Here is a 20,937-nt window from a genome sequence, read left to right on the forward strand (position 1 = left end):
AGCAGACCACACAGGCCAGTTGGTTCTGCGACCCTGGCCAGGTGGGTTAAGTCAGTGTTAGGCACGGCAGGTGTTGACACAGCAACTTTCTCAGCTCATTCCACTCGAGGAGCATCCACTTCAGCTGCTACAGCTGCTGGGGTGTCTCTACATAGCATCATGAATGCAGCGGACTGGTCACGAGAGTCTACCTTCCTGAAGTACTACAGGAGGGACAACAACCAACACACGTTTGGCCAGGCTGTGCTGTCCACGGCTCTGAAGTCTGTATAAGGTAAATGATATACCCAAATAGGGAGTGTGCAGGTATAATTGAGGATTAGGCAAATTGTACTTACCATGAAGGATAATCCCAATTATACCTCACACGAACTATTTGGGTATATCTTCCCACCCTTGCTGTTCTTCAGCTTCCAAGTAGCTGAAAATGCCCACCCATGGTGAACAGCACAGACTCTTTCTCGCACGTCGTCAAATGGCGGCGAACATTGTCATTACGTCATGATATCCCGTGATGCTTTGCGATTAAAGCTTTGTACACGTGCGCCACCTAGCGATAAGCATAGGAAATACTGCATAAGGTAAATGATATACCCAAATAGTTCGTGTGAGGTATAATTGGGATTATCCTTCATGGTAAGTACAATTTGCCTAATCCTCAATTATATGTGTATGTCTGTATATCAATTTTGTTTGTTTATTTGTTGATGTGTTTTTTCCAGCGTCCCGGAGCCTGGCGAATGTCGCCTCTGGGTTGATCAAGTCTGTCTGTCTGTCTGTCTGACTGTTTGTTTGTTTGTTTGTTTGTTTATTTATTTATTTGTTTATCTGTTTCCCCAGCGTCCCGGAGCCTGGCGAATGTCGCCTCTGGGTTGATCAAGTTCAACGTCGAGCAGAAGAAACAGCCCATGCGGCGGGACTACTCTGCGCATGAGCAGATCATGCAATCCGATGATCCCAATGCGCTGTCGGTGAGTTCGTCCGACGAAGAAAAAAAATTGCCACAAATTTGTATAAAACTTAGCTCTAAAATTTATCATAGCTTTGAAAGAATTTTGGAGTCACGTATCTTTTTGAACTGCATGGCACGAGTCGTTGTCAAGGAATTACGCAACATTGCAGATTGTAGACACGTGACTCGGTACGAGGAAATACATGTACTAGGCAAAATATGTCCTGTTTAAGCTTATATTGTACTGGAGTATTGTATCAAGATGTATAGTCCTTGACGCTTCCATTCCATGTTAAGTTGTGACACTACACTATACATGTCTTGCCAGGGTAGACATGAATTTTATGCAAAAACAGCAGACAAGATTTTGTCAATTCTGAACCAGTATTGGTTAATAATGTCATGTGATAGAGTTGTGCATGTAAAGAGAACAATGTTCCAACCAGTTGATAACAGAGCATGTTACTAGCATTACAAGCAAGTTTTTCACTTATTTGTCATGATTACGTTAGATAGTATCTGGTGGATCATTGCACATTTGCAATATATCAGAATAAAATTGCTGACATTTTCAACAACAACAAAAAAACGATCCCTCCGGTTTGTTTCCTCAGGTCCCGGACCAGCTGGACGGCGGGCAGGTCGGGTACCAATACGAGGGTTCCCCGCGCATGGGCAGACGGCACGGGCTGACGTCAGGCCATAGGGAGACGGCCATAGCGTCACAGGCCTCGCGAACAACCACGTCACTGCAGAAGGACCTCGAGTAAGTCTGCTGCTGTCCATCAAGTTTACAATCTACACTTTTTATTGAATAGCAAAGTTCTTTCTATCACAACCATTTATTTTTCAAGCCGACGTTTCAATGACCTTCTGTCATCTTCATCAGGGCAATTCTGACCGGTTTGCTGTGCACTGACACTAGATGTTACTTGGTGCATAGTGCACTAAAGGTGTTACATAGTTCATAGTGCACTTAAAATAAATGGTTGTGATAGAAAGAACTTTGCTATTCAGTCGTTTACCAGCCTGATGAAATTATTTACGGATATACTTTTTATTGATCTTAAAACGGTTGGGTAGTACCTTTAGTTTAGGACAACTGATTTCAAAGGTAGACCAACAAAGCAAGCTATAAAGGAAATTATAGACATAAATTTTAAAGCAAATCACATTAAGTACATTGTGTGACAAAGTTAACAATTAATCAAATAATTAAACGCAGAGACAATAAATAATATAAACAAAGAGTACAAGTAATCAATCATATAAAACAAAACATATCAACCAAAACAAATAGTTAAAATCATAAGGCATATTCTTAGTCCATGTCGTTCCAGTCAAATGATGACAGTCGGTCTATAACAATATACATGTACACAAAATGGTTCTTTCCATTGTTAAAATTATCTGTTTTATATGGTTAATATATGTAAACACAAGGGAGTAAACCGGGCCTAAACACTATAAAGAAGGCTCTGTCCCTGAGGCGTCTAAAAAAATTCGTTATTATTTCCCTCGGCTGTTTTGATGCTAGATTAGTTTTGACTGAAAGTATAATACATTTTCCTCGATGAAAAAAATCCAGTATCTTCTGTTCACCAGCGTTGTCCCACAAAACGCAGAACAGTGCCGCAGTTTCACCGATCCATGAAAAATGTGTAATAGGGATGTAATGACGTCGTAATGTGCGTGTAATTGGCAATATTACCGCTAGGGGGCGGCGTGAAACATATGGGAGGCGTCGCTGCCATCTTGTTGCTTCTCCCTCGATCGATTTTTATTCCCATGCGGTAGTCGGCCTAAATCTTGGACCCATTTTGAAAATAAAACTGCTCCTCTGCTCTCTGTAGATAAGCCAGGCGACACTAATGCTTACAAAGCCTCGGGTTTAGCAGGAACGCCGCAGATATTTTTCCAAGAATTCGTTGAATCCTCCTAATTGGTTCTCAAATGCCAAAGAAGCTAGGATACGGGTTACAGTTTGAGCCCACACTACCGTGACATTCAAGAGAATAATACGGTAGTTGCCGTGTAATTTTTGTACAAAAAAAAGGAATATAGAATATATAATATAATGTATAGAAGTTGATATCTGCAGTTGATATCAACAGTTTGAGCCCACACTACCGTGACATTCAAGAGAATAATACGGTAGTTACCGTGTAATTTTTGTAAAAGAAAACGGAATATATAATATAATGTATAGAAGATGATATCGTGTGAGTATGTCGTAATATAGGAGGTCGTATTTCTGTATAGATCTAGATAGCCATCTTGGTAAACCCATCGGAATTCATTTCATCCATCCAAACAAAACCATAACATAACAGACGCGTGCTCTCACACCATCGTTCCGTGCGAGGGGTTTGCGGACATACGTATAGACATTCCACCGTGAAAAGGTGATCCGAACTCCCCCGGGAGACCCCGTCAGGTAGCAAAGGATTTATTTACGGCCGCACACGCGTCACTTTGAACAAACGCTAGAACCACAAAAAGGCGTCTATTATGCGCCGACTACAAATCTCTCCAACGAGCCATATGCCGTGTGTGCTTAACTCCTGAGCGCTTCATTTGCTTTCGGGTTGCTGTATTAAAATGAGGACAAGTGGAAAGTAGAGAGACAGAAGGAGGAACGGTTTTCCTTTTTGTAATATTTTCTTAGCCTCTAACAGGCTTCGGGAGGCGGTTGGAAAGAGTAGAAATCGGCAAAATAGAGAGATAACATGCCGGGGGAGTTGGTCCGCTAGAGAGTACAGTTTGCCATGTTATCTCTCTATTTGGTCGATTTCTACTCTTTCCAGCCGCCTCCCGAAGCCTGGTAGAGGCTAATATTTTCTAATTTCTGCAGAGACCTACGTTTGTCGTTCGCTGTACAGTGTACTGATGCACTGCCCCTGTCAGAATGTACGTGTACGTGTCGAACAATGTTGGTATGACCCGTTCATTAGTTGCAATTGGGTGGTTTATGAGGCAGTACGTCAAACCATTACTGACATATGGTGGGGCAAATGTCGATATTGTTTAGCAGTATTTTCCGCACAAATTGGGTCCCGGGAACGATCAAGATATCTTCCTGACAGGCGGGCGAAGAGACAAATTATTAGCACGACGTTTAATTCGCCGGCAATTCGGTTAGGTCGGAGTTTTATTATTGAATTTGTACGGTGTATGTCGTATATGCTTTTCCTGAAAAAAAATTTCATGAATTACACACTAGCCTGCTTTTACATTAGCGGTTGTCGTGTGATTATCACAAACAATTAAGTTGCTCATACTTAATTCCATGTCATATTTTCATAATGAAGCTAGCATTATTCGGTTCTAATTTCACAAATAACTCTGTCCGGGAGGCTACGATAAATTATTCATGTAGATACAGCGTTTCATTCGTGCTCAAGGACCGTTAAGGTGTGTCCGCACGCCACGCTATCGCCTTTTCTCAGATGCACGCCTCCTCCTAGCCTCCATAGCACGCCAAAAACTGGGGGTCTTCAGGGTCTTTGGGAGCTTTTATGTGCTATTTTCTGATTGCATATAGACAACATAGCCGGCCTGGTTGAATTACCCTTGTTTTTTGGAACTGGGCTAATCAGAAAACAGCCGAAGACCTCCAAACCCCCAGTTCTATAAGCCTGCTACGGAGGCTAGCCTCCTCCCTTCTTTTCGTGCCCAGTGACTGTGTGTGTACGTAAATGCGTTCAAATTTGCCATGAACAAGCGCCTGTAAAATTGACCCCGTGTTTGCAAAGACAACACGTACCTTACTTGCGGCGTACGCCCGGAATTTACGTATCTACGGTTGATTTCGCCAAACATAATTAGCAAAAGCACACGAACAGCAGTGTCCACATATATAAGGGCAATGACCCAGGTTGTTACATAGGCTCAAATGGTTAAACACTTTAACATTAAACCATACGAAAAAAGATGGTGAATCATAAAATATACCATCATTTCAAAAGTCAATTAAAACATGGACTTGAAATGGTCAAATTCAATTCATTGCAGGTAAAATGAAAGTGTAAAATGTAGTAATGCAATGCTTGGAACTGTTAAGCGGGTAGAAAAAAGGGCAATATTTGGTTTATACAGTTCGCTTACTATATATGGCTGAACCAATACGTTCGCCTAAAATGTTTGATCAAACGGACACATTGACTATTGTTGCTTTTGTGGATATGTATCGTTTTGTGATGTTCAATTGAAAGATTAGGCGGGTTTGAAGAGACGGTCGATGACATCACCACGGGGGCGGCACCTCATTGGTCGGCGGGGCGCATCTTCGTACGTTCCGCGCTCTGATTGGCTAGTTAAGGACACAACAACCTGCTACTGTGCCGCACGGATAAATAATGTATTCCTGGCCGCCTTGCGTATGGACGTCTTTATTGTGAGAGCCTTTCTCAGCCAAAAATGGGCCTAAAGCCCGGCCCGGCATGACCGTCCTCGGTCCCCCCGTCTCCCTAGCCCCGCCGGTAGCCATGCGACGTACGTGAGATTCGAACCAGGAACCTTTAGGATTTATGAGCAGTGCCGTGGTGCTGAGCTGTGCGTTCTCTCAGCTTCTGCGTGTTTCTGTTATCCAGGATGGCTTCCTTCTCGGCGTCCGGGGCTGGTGGCCCTGCCATGAATCCGGAGGAGAGGCGGCGGCAACTGGAGGAACGCCGGAAATACAAGCACACGGTGGCCCGACGGGCCCGCACCATGGCCTATTACAACCCCATTCCCGCACAGAAGAACTGCATCACCGACAACCGCTCCCTCTTCATCCTCCGAGAGGACAACATCATCCGGAGGTACTGCAAGAGGATAACAGAGTGGGGATATCCTTTCACTGTTATAACCTACGTGTTGTATGTAATGCAACACCTGTAGTGTTATATATATAGACGTAAATGTTTAATGTGTGTTTCCATGTCTCCGCTCTTTGTGTGTTTTTGTCACAACAATAGTATCAAATGCTATTGTTATATGTATCAACTTTTGATGTGTGTACAATATGTGGCATTTGACGCCTTAGTCCGCAGCGATGCATTTTTTTACCCCGCAATTTCGAACTAGCGCCCTCTGCAATGGGAAAACAGGCGTGTATTATTAAATAGCGACGGTTCGCCCATATAATACATGCATGCATGGTATATGTACAGCCTTATTCTGGCATATAGGAATATATGGTGATGGATGTACATGTGTGTTGTCCGCGGTGATTGGGCTAATTAACGGTGTATGTGTGGGTGTAATGAGTTGTATGTACAGCCAGCGCATTGCGTTATAGCCGGTTCCATATTGTGACAGGTAATGGGGCGTCCGTGCCAGCCATAGCCGGCATAACATTACGCTGTAACGAGCCAGGCCGGCCGCCATCATACATGTACAAGCCTAGCAACACAGCGCACTGCCTTCCGCGCTATTCCGTATGCTTCTCTCTCATTTTGCTCCTTCGTGGATCCCCTATTAGCCTCCACCAGGCCTTTCTACGGGAATACGGATCGTAGAATTCGGCAAAAAAGAGAGTAAAATTGGCCAAGGGAGTCCGGTAGTTTCTTTCCCTCCGCGGCCAGTCAAACCTACAAGGCGGCCAAACTCCCCTGGAAAATATTCTCCTATATATAAATAACCAGCGTAGTTAGTCTGGTAGAGACTAGTTCCCTATGTACACGTACATTACATACTGTCAGCAGCCCCCCCCCCCTTCTACCGAAAGCTGGGTATTACAGAAGACCAAAGGTTCGGTGAAAATTGAATTCTTCATACACGCTCCGTTTACCGCCGTACATATTGTCCAATATGTGTCCAATAGACGTTTTACGGGGATTTCTCTGTTTTACTGGATTTGCGGCAACGCAGATGATATCGGTTGGCAAGACTAGTCTCCACCGGACTCCTTTTGTGGGCTGAATAAATAGTAGAAATCGGCCTAAAAAGAATGTAGCAGGCCAGGGGAAATGGCCGGTCAGAGAGGATCAAATTTGTCTGCACAGCTACATTCTTTTTAGGCCGATTTCTACTATTTATTCAGCCTGCAAAAGGAGTCTGGTGGAGCCTATGGCAAGACCGGGGTGACTCTAGCATAGCTGAAGTCGTAAACCGCTAGCTGTTGTTAATTTTACCGTAAATAAACCGAGACAGTTGTGGTTCCACGCCCTGTACATCTTGTGTCCATCCTCCGCTCGTCTCTCCATCTCTCCTCGCCCTTCTGGTCTCCACCAGACTCCTTTTGCAGGCTGAATAAATAGTACCCTGCACGGCAAATGGACCCTCTCTAGCCGCAGTCTCCATATCATGCCAAAAACTGGGGGTTTGTGGGGTCTTCATGGTCTTTGGGAGCTTTTATGTGCTATTTTCTGATTGCATATAGACAACACAGCCGGCCTGGTTGAATTACCCCGGTTTTAGAACTGGGCTAATCAGAAAACAGCCGAAGACCACCAGTTCTATAAGCCTGCTACGGAGGCTATCTGGCCGGCCAACTCCTCTGGCGAATTAAATCCCCCTTTTTAGGCCGATTTCTACTATCTATCCAGCCTGCAAAGGAGTCTGGTGGAGGCTACCGCCCTCCTCCCTAGAGATGCTACACACGGACACGCCCTCGCTGATAGATTAGACCCAGTAAAATGCCGACGTGCGCTGAAACGATTTTATAAAACGGCGAATCTACAGCAGAACGGTAGCTCAGGGCTCGGTAGGGTCACGGTCAGGGCTGTGTGTATGTACATGGGACGCGTGTATGGGCACGCAAATACCGTCACAGCGTATGAATCCGCCGTGGCACATTGTGCTGCATTTTATAGTAATTACCACCGATTCTCCCCATACAATGGACAACCGACAGCCGCGCGAGCGCTGGCTCGTCCCTAAGGGCCTCTTAAGTCTGCTCTTTCCGCCAGCTTCCGCCATTTGCATTCTGTACACACCTTTTTATTTTTATTCTTTATACCTCAGTTAAGAGAATTCAGGAAAAAATATCCGCCCATGCAATGATGTATATGTTAGAGATATCTACTGTAACATACGACGTTACGCCGCATACTTAGTGTCTCCCTCAGGACAAGGGACTACCTGACTTGGCAAACAACACACACACAGACACACACACACACACACACACACACACACACACACACACACACACACACACACACACACACACACACATACCTTCCACTAACCTCCGTAGCAGGCTTGTAGAACCGGGGGTTTGGTGGTCTTCGGCTGTTTTCTGATTAGCCCAGTTCTAAAAACGGTGGTAATTCAACCAGGCCGGCTATGTTGTATTATAGTATATACAATTAGAAAATAGCACATAAAAGCTCCCAAAGACCCTGAAGACCCCCGAAACCCCCAGTTTTTGGCATGCTACGGAGGCTACCCTCCACCTTGTTTCCAGAGTGTACTCAACACAATTACATGGGACACAGCAAGCGTGGATTGGCCCTCGGTCGCGACTCCAACACGATACATTACATCGCGCAGGAAATTAAAGAAAGCACTTGGCACCGTGACAGCACGGGGGGGGGGGGTACTAGTAATCTTGCCCATTCTTATCTCAAACCAATTCCCTATAAATTAAAGTGCTCTCAACATGTACCAAATATGATATGATTAATTTTCAGAGCTTTTATATACGAGATCGTGCACCGATGGTTTTAATAGGGGAGAAATAGCGCTCGTGATATTTACGCACGATATGAATTTTACTAATTTGACGTAGCGCGTTAGCCTTTAGCTGTTCAAACACCATCATAAACTTTTATGTTTTTCAGATACTTAAACACGTTTCCGGGTACTTGCTAGCTGAGCAGCGCAACGCGGAACTTATAAATGATTAATTGGCGTAAAAAATATTAGGCAATCCTCCAAATAAACCTACATACCTCAAATATTCATCCCATATCGTTATTTCTTGAAACACCGAACAGGTCAGTGTAGCTACTTCGCCTGTTTTCTTTTTGTATGTACAGAGTTATAACATTTCTGTTATTCTTGCAAAGGTTAGTCTCCGTATCAGGCTTATAGAACTGGGGATATGGTGATCTTCGGCTGTTTTCTGATTAGTCCAGTTCTAACAAAAAAAACGGGGGTAATTCATCCAGGCCGGCTATGTTGCCTATATGCAATTAGAAAATAGCACATAAAAACCCCAAAGCCCCCCAAACCCCCCAGTTTTTGGCATGCTATGGAGGCTAGCAAAAGGTGCACCTTGCAATGTGCCGCCGCCATCTTGCTTTCTTGCGCGAAATGACCCTTGGGTAAAATGAGTCATCGACCGTGTAAAACCCCTGAGCCCCTGTTAATGACGACCTGAAAAGTGAAGGCATGCTGACGGCCGGGTACAAATTAAAACGTAGAGTGCGTAGAGCGGAGTAGATTGTATAAAGATTTTAGGAGAGACCTTCTTGCTTTAATGACTGTGTAAAACGCAGATTGAGTAGGACTCAAAACAACATACGTAGTTCTCTTGTGCAGTCATTCTCTTGTGCTGGTTTGAATAAAAAAGTGATGGCATGTTGACGCCGGGTATACAAATTAAAACCGCCGGGTGCGTGCAGAGTGGAGTAGATTGTATAAAGATTTTAGGAGAGACCTTCTTGCTTTAATGACTGTGTAAAACGTAGATTGAGTAGGACTCAAAACAGCACGACGTTCTCTTGTGCTAGTTTGAATGAAAAGTGATGGCATGTTGACGCCCGGGGTTCAAATTATGATAGGTAGTATATAGTATTGTTTTAATGTATAGATTCCTAGCACTTTGCCTTAGAATATAGCATTCCAGTACGAAATACTCATGTTTTGCATACTGCATATCCTCTTGTGCATATAGCCCATGTGGGCAAGAACATACAATAAAGATTCATATAAAAAATGTATATTAAAACCGCCGGGTACATAGAGTGGAGTAGATTGTATAAAGATTTTAGGAGAGACCTTCTTGCTTTAATAACTGTGTAAAACGCAGATTGAGTAGGACTCAAAACAACGTACGTACGTGGTGCAAAGCACGTCGTTCTAGTGCTGCTGGTTTGACTGAAAAACATCACCGCGTCAACTTCAAGTATATCATGATTTATCAGTTAGTAAAGTTTATGGATGACATCCTCGCAGACTCCAAATCTAATGCGAGCTGGCGAAAAAAACAAGGTTCCAACATTTCAAAATTTTTACTCAAACATCGTATATATGGTTTTAATTCAGTGGGAACATCACATGTACACAGCGAACATCACACATCACTGCATCAAAGTAAGAAACAAAACATTACATCAGAGCCTTTTCTCGTCTCTCCTCTCTGCCATCCACCTTCCTGCATGGCAACAGACATCTTTGCCCATTTGGGCTTGGTGACCACTGTCAGAAGGCAACAAAATTTCTTGTGTTTTTTTCCGAAATCAGGCGAAAATTAATGTGTGCGCTGATGTCATCCATAAAAATTACTTGCTGTGGCCTTAACGACGAATACAAATCCCCCACCTGTCTATAGTTTACATCGTGTAACCGTAACTCACTTCCTCATTAATTCTTTACGTTTGCTAATAAATAACTCTCGTGTAGACTTTCAAGTTGCCTGTTCGTATCTTGGCGAAATGATTTTGTATCAATACCTTTCAATTTTGTTCTGCAGTCCGAGAGAATGTATCTATTTCGGAAAGCAATTTGTGTTCTGACTGTATAGAATAGGTATTTGGCTGTAACGCCTGGACCTTAAATACGTGTATCTATTCCATGCATGAATTCCCGGTTTCAATGGTGGATTGCATGAGGTTTATATGGCTACTGTTACTAGTGTTGGTCTAGGGTGTTACACGGTGGTTGCTAAATATCTTTGCTGACCGTTTCCAAAATCATATCCAGTTGCTTGAGTAACTGCTTTTTGGCACGCTGAATATCTTGTATATACAAGTCTTGAATATACGCAAGGGTTGACGTGATAAATAAATCGATATGAAAATAAATAGATAAATCTCTCACTTCCCAGGCCACATCACATACATTTTGTTTCTAAAACGTGCATTTTGATAGCGCTGCGCACGTATAGCACATTCGTCACTGGTATCAGAGATTGAAATGCACCGTTAGGATGGTGGGCATTGGATAGTTGAGTCAGCACCATGGACAGGCACATTCTGTATATCCACAATACGCAACTGGATAGTCTTATCCCAATGCAATTCGGCATTTAGTGTGGCTCAGCTGGAAGAGATACAGAATCTCTTGGATTTAGGAATGAACAGCTTTAGTTATATGTTATATGTTATATTTAAACCAGCACAGCCTAGTTATAAGGGAGAAGAGGTCGTTCACCCCGCCTCGCATTGGCTCATCTATCGTCCGGTCCTTGGCGGAATAGATCTGCCCGATATATGCCGCATATTCACAATACCTGAGCTTTGTATTCCTGTGGTTTAGTAGAATTTTTAGTTTTGGCGTGGGAACTAGTTTGGGAGTCTTCAGAGGATGTCATCTATAACATTAAGGCGGTGTGGCCTTATAAGGGAGCCGAAGAGTTCGTTCACCCCACGGCGCATTGGCTCATCTATCGTCCGGCCCTCGGTGGAATAGCTCGGCCCGATATCGGCGGTCTAATTTTCTTTCTTATCGTCCGAACTGCACGTCAATCATCCCGGATGAAAGCATCAAGGCAAACGTTTAGCCCGCCCGCCGTGGGTTCGGTGTCATTATGCCGCCATTACGGCAGCGAGGATAGGGTCATTTCTACAGTCTCTACTTTCTCCGCCCAGGTTACTAACGGTATTTCTATGGGATACTTCTCACAATCTCATCTTCTACGTAGAATTACATAACAGAATTCCAAGATAAGAGATTGTGTTATAGTCAGGCTCTTTCCCCGCCCAGCTTCCTAACGATGTTTCTATTGGACACTTCTCACAATCTCATTTCTTTGCTCATCTTCCACGTAGAATTACATAACAGAATTTCAAGACAAGGCATTCCCCGCCCATCTTTCTAACGGTATTTCTATGGGATACCAAGATAAGACATCGTGCCATCGTCATCATTCTGGCTATGGTAGGAAAACTTCTCAAATTCCCATTTCGTTACTCTTCTTCTATATAGAATTACATAACAGAATTCCAAGATAAGAGATTGTGTCATAGTCAGCATTCTACATGTAACTACAAAACCTAGGCTCTTTCCCCGCCCAGCTTCCTAACGATATTTCTATGGGACACTTCTCACAATCTCATTTCGTTACCCACCCTCTCAAGTCAGATAGTCTAGAATTACATAACAGAATTCCAAGATAAGACATTGCGTCATAGTCATCATTCTGGCTATGGCAGGGAAACTTCTCAAATTCCCATTTCGTTACCCTCCCTCTACATAAAATTATATAACAGCATCCCAAGATAAGAAATTGTGTCATAGTCAGCATTCTGACCGCTAAAACTAGGATCTTTCCCCGCCCAGTTTCCTAACGATATTTCTATGGGACACTTCTCACAATCTCATTTTGTTACCCTCCCTCTACATAGTCTAGAATTAAATAACAGAATTCCAAGATAATGAAATGATAAGAGATTGCGTCATGGTCATCACTCTAACCGCTGAAACTACTTGTAGGCTTTGACAGGACACTTCTCACAATCTCATTTCGTTACCCACCCTCTCAGTCTGATAGTCTAGAGTTACATAACAGAATTCCAAGATAAGAAATACACCACTGTGTCATTGTCAGCATTCTGACCGCTATAACTAGACTCTGACAGGAAAACTTCCCATTTCGTTACCCTCCCTCTTCATAGAATTACATAACAGAATTCCAAGATAAAAGATTGTGTCATAGTCAGCATTCTAACCGCTAAAACTAGGCTCTTTCCCCGCCCAGCTTCCTAACGGTGTTTCTATGGGACACTTCTCACAATCTCATTTTGTTACCCTCCCTCTACATTGTCTAGAATTACATAACAGGATTCCAAGATAATGAAATGATAAGAGATTGCGTTATATTCAGCACTCTAAAGGCTGAAACTAGACTCTGACAGGATACTTACCACAATCTCATTTCGTTACTCTCCCTATACGTAGAATTACATAACAGAATCCGAAGATAGAACATAGACCATTGTGTCATTGTCAGCAACCGCTGAAACTAGGCTATGGCAGGGAAACTTCTCACAATATCATTTCTTTTCTCATTTCCTATAGAGAATTACATAACAGAACCCCAAGATAAGCGATTGTGTCGAAGTCGGCATTCTGACCGCTAATACTAGGCTATGGCATGGATACTTCTCAAATTCCCATTTCGTTACCGAAGCCTGGTAGAGGCTAGGGTTCCTAGGGTTCCTAGCAGCTGAGTCAGCGTATTTTATACTTTCCTTATCGTATTTACACCAGACAAAAGTCCGATCCTAATCGCATGAAGCAGCCGTATCTCTGGGTCATCTTGTGTTTGGTTTGTGGGTCTGTCAAACGTCAGGCCTTCTGTGGGGAAATTTAATTGCACCCAGTGCAGTTTTTTAGGGCTTAGATTTTTCAAAGTCAATATTCTAGTCATTTATCTACATACAGAGTTAAAACTGGTGTGTTACGCCGAAGAGCGGTTATACCGGCTATACTGATACAGATACAGAAAACCACACTAACCCCCTATGTATATTGAACCTCTTGGAGTGCAAATACCCAAAATTCTGACGTCGACGGAAAATGGTTACTTGAAGGGCTCTGGGATTTTTAGGGTACCACCCATCTTGCTTTGGGGCTTGTTTTTGCAGTTTTAAATGTGCAAAGTATGAACTACTGGTTGAAATGTGTGTGTCAATATCACAAAGATTGCCATATTCAGAATATCTCCAGTTTTGCTGCTCTGAAATCACATTGGCTGCTGCTCCTACAGCCTACAGGTTAACTTGACCTGCTCATTAATTATTAATGAGCTGGGATCAGTGGATAGAAGGGCAGCGGTGTGTCCTGGGATTGCTGGCATTCCATCTGCATTAAGTTCCCGGCGTTGAGATCATGTCAGATGTTTAATGTATATCCATTAACAAAACCGCGTAAAGAAATTCTAGGAATCGTATTTGATTTTCATGATGGCTTCATTCTTAAATTCTTTGAATGAATAGGGCGTTGGTTTTCGTCCATAATATACAGGTATTGCAATGTAGCCTGGTTAGTAACCTATTATAGCTCCCGAGTCCTACATCCTCTCCGCAAATGTAGGACTCGGGAGCTATAATAGGTTTGGTAACCAGGCTAATTGCAATGATGGTCAGGGCCCTTTTTCGAGGATACTTGCCAATGCTAGACAACTAGCTAGTTCTAGGCCCCATGCCACTTACAATTCCCGGTGTTGAGATGTCATACATGTATATGTTTAATGTATATCCATCACCAAAACCGCGTCAAGAAATTCTAGGTATCGTATTTGATCTTCATGACGGCTTCATTCTTAAATTCTCTGAATGAATAGGCCGTCGATTTTCGTTTATAATATACAGGTATTGCAATGATGGCCAGGGCCCTTTTTCGAGGACACTTGCCAATGCTAGACAACTAGTTCTGTGCTCCATGCAACTTTCTTTCAATCGGCACAGCCCAATAGAACTGTCGTATTAAGTTCCCGGCGTTGAGATGTCATATATATCCATTACCGAAACCGCCTGAAGAAATTCTAGGCATCATATTTGATTTTTACTATATCTTCATTCTTAAATTCTCTATCCAAAGGAATTGAGTAGGGCGTTGATTTACTTTTATAATATAGCGTGGGGTTGCAGTTATATGGTATTTATACAGGTATTGCAATGATAGCCAGGGCTCATTGTAAACCAGGTCTCGGACTGTATAGCCTTTATAGACAGGGACTTTTTCTCTAATGCTAGACAACTTAGTTCTATGGCCCCACGCAATTCTCTTCCAATCGACACTGTCCAATAGAACTGCTGTCTTGTTGTTTTATGGAGCGTTTTGATGTCGTTTTGTAGAGTGGAAAGAAATGTATGATATAAAAACAATTGTTAGACGTAAAACTTGCTTGTAAATTCCCTCTAAAATGACGTCAATTCGTAAAAGCTACGCACGCAATGATTATCATGACGTCCGGTACGTCTGTCCCCTGATACGACAGTTAAACGTCATACCTCACTTGATATTCTGTATGTTCTGTTCAGAAGAAGAACTTTATTGCACGACAATTGTACATGATACAACGTATGGCAGCGACATAATACAGAACATAGAAGGGTATAGAATGAAAATTAACATCCTAATTACTAAACATCAAGAGCCAATACAGTATACAATCAAGTAGGGCCAAGCACTTTTTCTAATAACAAAACAGTATTTTATGAATATACCTATTTTGTATTGTAAGAGCTTTTGCATTTGAATATGTATAGATTTGATACACTTTCGAGTGGTCCAGAGTCCTCGCCGTTCTGTCTGTTACAATATAAAGCCACCTGGATATCTTCAAAAGGTTCTCCTTGGCAACATATGCTAACATTTAAACAGAGGAAGATGCTAATAGACCACGAAACAATGTAGCCTCCATAGCATGCCAAAAACTGGGGGGGGGGGTCTTCAGGGTCTTTGGGAGCTTTTATGTGCTATTTTCTGAGTGCACATAGACAACATAGCCGGCCTGGTTGAATTACCCCCGTTGGGCTAATCAGAAAACAGCCGAAGACCACCAAACCCCCAGTTCTATAGCCTGCTACGGAGGCTAGAAACAATGTTGCATTTGAACTGCTTTTAACGAAAGGAAGTACACGCCCCATATTCCATTCTTCCCCTCTCCTTGTCTAAGACCTGATCCTTCCGTCCCGACTCCCATGGCACGCCTGGCTCCAGACTGTCTGAATGTCACGTAGGTTAAAGTGTCAAAGCCGGAAGTTAAGCCGAAAGGCCATCCGAAATCCCATCTTAAACAATACCCGACCCGGAGCACCATAAAAAACGATGACTACAGATTGTGGAATAGAATTACATATCCCAACGATTCGATATGGTCAGCGGTTTCTCCACTGTAACATTATTACTTACTGAGATACCGCATACGCTGTCAGTGGCATTACGGACATTACTGCTGAACAGCGCTATGCTTCTTGTTTCAGAGTCTATCAACGGACAATGGACAGAACGAGAACGGCAAGCCCATTTGAAGTAAACCTTTATCCACAGATCGTATTTCTGCCGATGGGCCCAGCTTTGCTGAAATTGAAATGTACTTGAAACGTGTCGGGCTGGGCCGGCAGTAATTTCGTCAGACGGAGAATTCATAGGGCCCAGTTTGCGGAAATGAACTTGAATGGGAAATATTCATATGATTGTGTTAGCAGTCATGTCGATGGGGGCGGGTAGCTATAGTCTCCACCAGACTCCTTTGCAGGCTGAATAAATAGTAGAAATCGGCCTAAAAAGGGGATATCATTGGTCAGAGAAGCTACATCCGTGCAGGCAAATGGAGCTTCTCTGGGCGGCCAACTCCTCTGGCCAATGATATCCCCTTTTTAGGCCGATTTCTACTATTTATTCAGCCTGCAAAGGAGTCTGGTGGAGGCTAGGCCGGGCGTGAATGAAGCCATTGGAGGGGACGGAAGCTCGCGGCTTGCCTGTGTGTAAAAGGACTGCCTGTCTAAGCTGGTTTAGCAGAAGCTTTGGCGGGGCTCCAGTACTCGGGGCCAAACGGTCGTCAACCTCAGAAAGCCGGCCCAGATTTGACGAGTTTTCATCCAAGGTCTCTCCCTGTCAAATCCTGTCGCAACTCCATCCCTGTGCGACTCCTAATGTTTCAGAACGGTGACTGAATACGACAGACGGTCGGCAACCTTGGAGAACCGGCCCAGATTTGGGCTTGTCAGACGAGTTTTCATTCCCCCCTCTTTCCCTGTCAAACCAAGGAGCTTCCATGATTTTTGGTCAAACCCTGTCACAACAACATCATCCAAGGAGCTTCCATCACCCCTGTGCGATTTCTAATGTTTCAGAACGGTGACTGAATACGACAGACGGTCGGCAACCTTGGAGAACCGGCTCAGATTTGAGCCTGCAAGACGAGCTTTCATTCCCTGGTCTTCCCTGTCAAACCCTGTCGCAACTACATCCCTGTGCGATTCCTAATGTTTCAGAAGGTTGACTGGGTGCGACAGGCGGTCGGCAACCTTGGAGAACCGGCTCAAATTTGAGCCTGTCAAACGAGTTTTCATTCCTTGCCTCTCTCCATGTCAAATCCTGTCGCAACTTCATCCCTGTACGACTCCTAATGTTTCAGAAGGGTGACTGAATACGACAGACGGTCGGCAACCTTGGAGAACCGGCTCTGTGAGATTTGAGCTTGCCAGACGAGTATTCATACTCGGTCTTTCCCTGTCAAACACGGTCACAACTCCATCCCAGTGCGACTCCTGATGTTTCGGTAGGGTGACTGAATACATTGTACGTCAGACGGTCGGCAACCTTGGAGAACCGGCTCAGATTTGAGCTTGTCATACGAGTTTTCATTTCCTGGTCTTCCCTGTCAAACACGGTCACAACATCATCCCTGTGCGATTCCTAATGTTTCAGAAGAGTGACTGAATACGACAGACGGTCGGCAACCTTGGAAAACTGGCTCAGATTTGACAAGTTTTCATACTCGGTCTCTTCCTGTCAAATCCTGTCGCAACATCATCCCTGTACGACTCCTAATGTTTCAGAAGGGTGACTGAATACGACAGAAGATGGGCATCCTTGGAGAACCGGCCCAGATTTGGGCTTGTCAGACTTGTTTTCATTCCCTGGTCTTTCCCTGTCGAAACCTGTCGCAACATCATCCCAGTACGACTCCTAATGTTTCAGAAGGTTGACTAGGTGCGACAGGCGATGTCTTTACTCACAGCTACACCACGAAAATCGATTTTCTGTCAACTGGAGATCCCTCTTACCCACAATCCCACGGTTCGACTGACAGGGTTTCCAAACGATCGGGGACCAGAGGGACAACTGCTGTCCTCCAGTAGCCTCTACCAGGCTTCGGGAGGCGGCCGGAAAGAGTAGAAATTTGCCAAATAGAGATATTACATGCCGATGGAGTTGTTCCGCTAGAGAGTACATTTTGCCGCACTATGTATTCTCTAGCGGACCAACTCCCTTCGCATGTCATCTCTCTATTTGGCAAATTTCTACTCTTTCCGGCAGCCTCCCGAAGCCTGGTAGAGGCTAGTCCTCCAGTGCTTTTCCCGCCTTTTTTTCCCGCCTTTTATTTTCCCGCCTTTCATTTTTTTTTACCAGTCAATGTACATGACCTTCGTGTCAGCAAATTGGTACTGACGTGTGGGTGCTTAGGATAATCCTGTGTGCTCTTAGATATAATCCTACACACATTTATCTATGTTTAGCCTGCAGTACATTAGGGTACTTCCGGGTTTACGGAAGTATTGTTTTGGGTGGCTGAGCTGTTGGTTTGTGTGTCTGCTGCTTGCCCCGACAGAATATTGACAGAGAGTCAGAATGACTCAAATAGGTCAATAACAGGAAATGGGGTGAGCTTGAAGGGCATGCAACCTTGGCCTACTGTACATTAGAATACTTCCGGTATGGAAGTATTGTTTTGGGTGGTTGAGCTTTGGGTTTGTTTGTTTGTTTGTTTGTGCTTTTCCAGACAGAGGTAGGGGAAGATTGACAGTCAAAAGGTCAGTCACAGGAAATGGGGGTGATCTTGGAGGTCTTTGGCGAAAGTTCTATGCAAGCATTTTCTTCCTCACAGAAAATGCCGTAAGCTTCTTTTACATTGTTTCTACGTCGCGAAGCAGATTTTCGTGATCTGTTGCCTTCCTTTGTCCAATTTGAGCACGTTTCCCTCGACCTTAACGATGTACAGTACACGCATGCAGAATAACTCTTACGTGGCACATGGCACGAAAAGCTAGCTGCATCGTCAGCTTTCTTAAACAGCGCAGTTCGAAATAATCACGAGAAAGAAAAATGCTTCATCTACAATTCTGTAGCGGCCGTGAACTCCTAAGGATCATAATAAGAAAAGTTTGAATCTTTACTTCTGGATAAAATAAGAAAATAATGTCAGACGTTTCAGACGCCGTCCGGCATCTTTCATCAGTGAAATATTCAAAATTGCGGTAGAACGAATATTTCACTGATGAAAGATGCCGGACGGCGTCTGAAACGTCTGACATTATTTTCTTATTTTATCCAGAAGTAAAGATTCAAACTTTTCTTATTAGTATTATCCTGGATGATTAATCTTCACAAACGTATCCTAAGGATCATGTTTGATTTATTTTATCCATCAGCCATTTCGTGAAAGACCACGTGAGTGCCAAACGACGTTTATAGATCCCTCCTTTGCAACTGCCCCGCCTCGATACGAAGCATTCTCTCGCCAGCCGATTCATATAAGCGTCCTCCGTCTTATTTTACGATTATATCTTGAAAGCAGCACTCCGTTTTACATCAGAGCCTTTGATGGGGCGTGCCATAAAAACGGGAAAACGGGCTCTAGACATACTGATTGCTTCTGTGGATCGATGCTCCGATGGTTTCAAATCGGGGGGAGTATTTATGCTCCAAACGTGCCCGGCCATCTCGTATCAGACGATCGGTTCACCCCGTTGCCATGGCGACACCCCGTTGTCATAGCAACACGCCATTACGACAGCGGTACCCAGGTGTCCCTATTACAGTCCTGTAGTCCAAATGGCGACATTTTCCCAGTAGATTAACCATTCCGGGCGCTTAGGCTGCAAATTGTTCATTTTTTAAAAGGGCGTCGTCAGCTATGCTAGAGGCAAGTACATTTTCTAAAGCTACTGCCTACAGCGAACCGTTTTCCCGTTGAGCCTGGCCATTAGAAAACTGTTAACGCAGCTGAAATGTGTGGAGTTATTCAACCAGCAATGCCACCAGTACCATTCACCAGATTCGACTTGATTGTGTATTGAAGGCAAATACATACTAACTAGTACTACATATAGGGACAGTATCCAAAATGGCGGCCCCGTCGCATTTGTTAAAGTCAACATTAGAAAACTGTTAACACAACTGAAATGCGTAGAGCTACTAAAAAATGCCACCAGTACCATTCACCTGTTTTGACTTGATTGTGTATTGAGAGCAAATACTCTACTGCTATGTGTAGAGATAGAATCCAAAATGGCGGCTAAAAATGTCGTTTTCCGTTGAGCTACCATTAGAAAACTGTTAACACAGCTGAAATGCGTAGAGCTACTAAAAATGCCACCAGTAGCATTCACCTCTTTCCATAGCCTCCATAGCATGCCAAAAACTGGGGGTTTTGGGGGGTCTTCAGGTCTTTGGGATCTTTTATGTGTTATTTTCTGATTGCATATAGACAACATAGCCGGCCTGGTTGAATTACCCCGTTTTTTTTTAGAACTGGGCTGATCAGAAAACAGCCGAAGACCACCAAACCCCCAGTTTTATAAGCCTGCAGAGGCTACTGTTTCGACTTGATTGTGTATTGAGAGCAAATACCCTACTTCTACGTGTAGAGATAGAATGCAAAATGGCGGCTAAAGAAAGCCGCCCGCCGCATTTGTTGCATGGCGTCGTAAAATACCTCATCGATCTTTTCACCTACACAGAGACCCCGGTGGGGTCATATTCCTGCTATAGAATTCCTAAACGTCTAGCTATAGTGTGAGGAGATGCACAGAATATCTTACCACAAAAACATGTCAACTAACATTATCTTTTCTAAGGTGAAGACCCAAGTACATGTTTGTTAGCTCAATAAATGTTATAAATGATTCTGATGTAACTGTTTAAAGAAGCTAGAGATATTTAGATGTTCGAGCGATATATTGTCCCACACAAAATAGTACGACAATTAACATGTCTTCTCTAACTTATAAATTGAAGACCCAAATAGCTCAAAATATAACAAAAAAAAAAACAACAACAAAGGATTTCTCGGTAACTGTTTAAAGGCATCCAGTGCAGTTTTTAGACCTTGGAAACCCGATTTTTCAAATACAATATTCTAGTCCTTTACCTACATG

At 43.5% G+C, this 20,937-nt stretch overlaps 1 protein-coding gene across 8 annotated transcripts in view; it reads left to right on the forward strand.

Moving 5' to 3' along the window:
• The window catches only part of LOC109484487 (probable voltage-dependent N-type calcium channel subunit alpha-1B), a 157,441-nt gene that overhangs the window by 14,301 nt on the left and 122,203 nt on the right, over positions 1-20,937 (forward strand). For all 8 annotated transcript variants that reach the window (XM_019787757.1, XM_019787759.1, XM_019787761.1 and 5 more), the window contains exons 2-4: positions 841-971; positions 1,567-1,718; positions 5,545-5,781. In XM_019787757.1, coding sequence (XP_019643316.1) covers positions 841-971; positions 1,567-1,718; positions 5,545-5,781 — 520 coding nt within the window. The remainder of the gene's footprint in view (positions 1-840; positions 972-1,566; positions 1,719-5,544; positions 5,782-20,937) is intronic.

This window comes from Branchiostoma belcheri, unplaced genomic scaffold, assembly GCF_001625305.1.
Source record: "Branchiostoma belcheri isolate BF01 breed outbred unplaced genomic scaffold, Haploidv18h27 scaffold7, whole genome shotgun sequence".
NCBI lineage: Eukaryota > Metazoa > Chordata > Leptocardii > Amphioxiformes > Branchiostomatidae > Branchiostoma > Branchiostoma belcheri.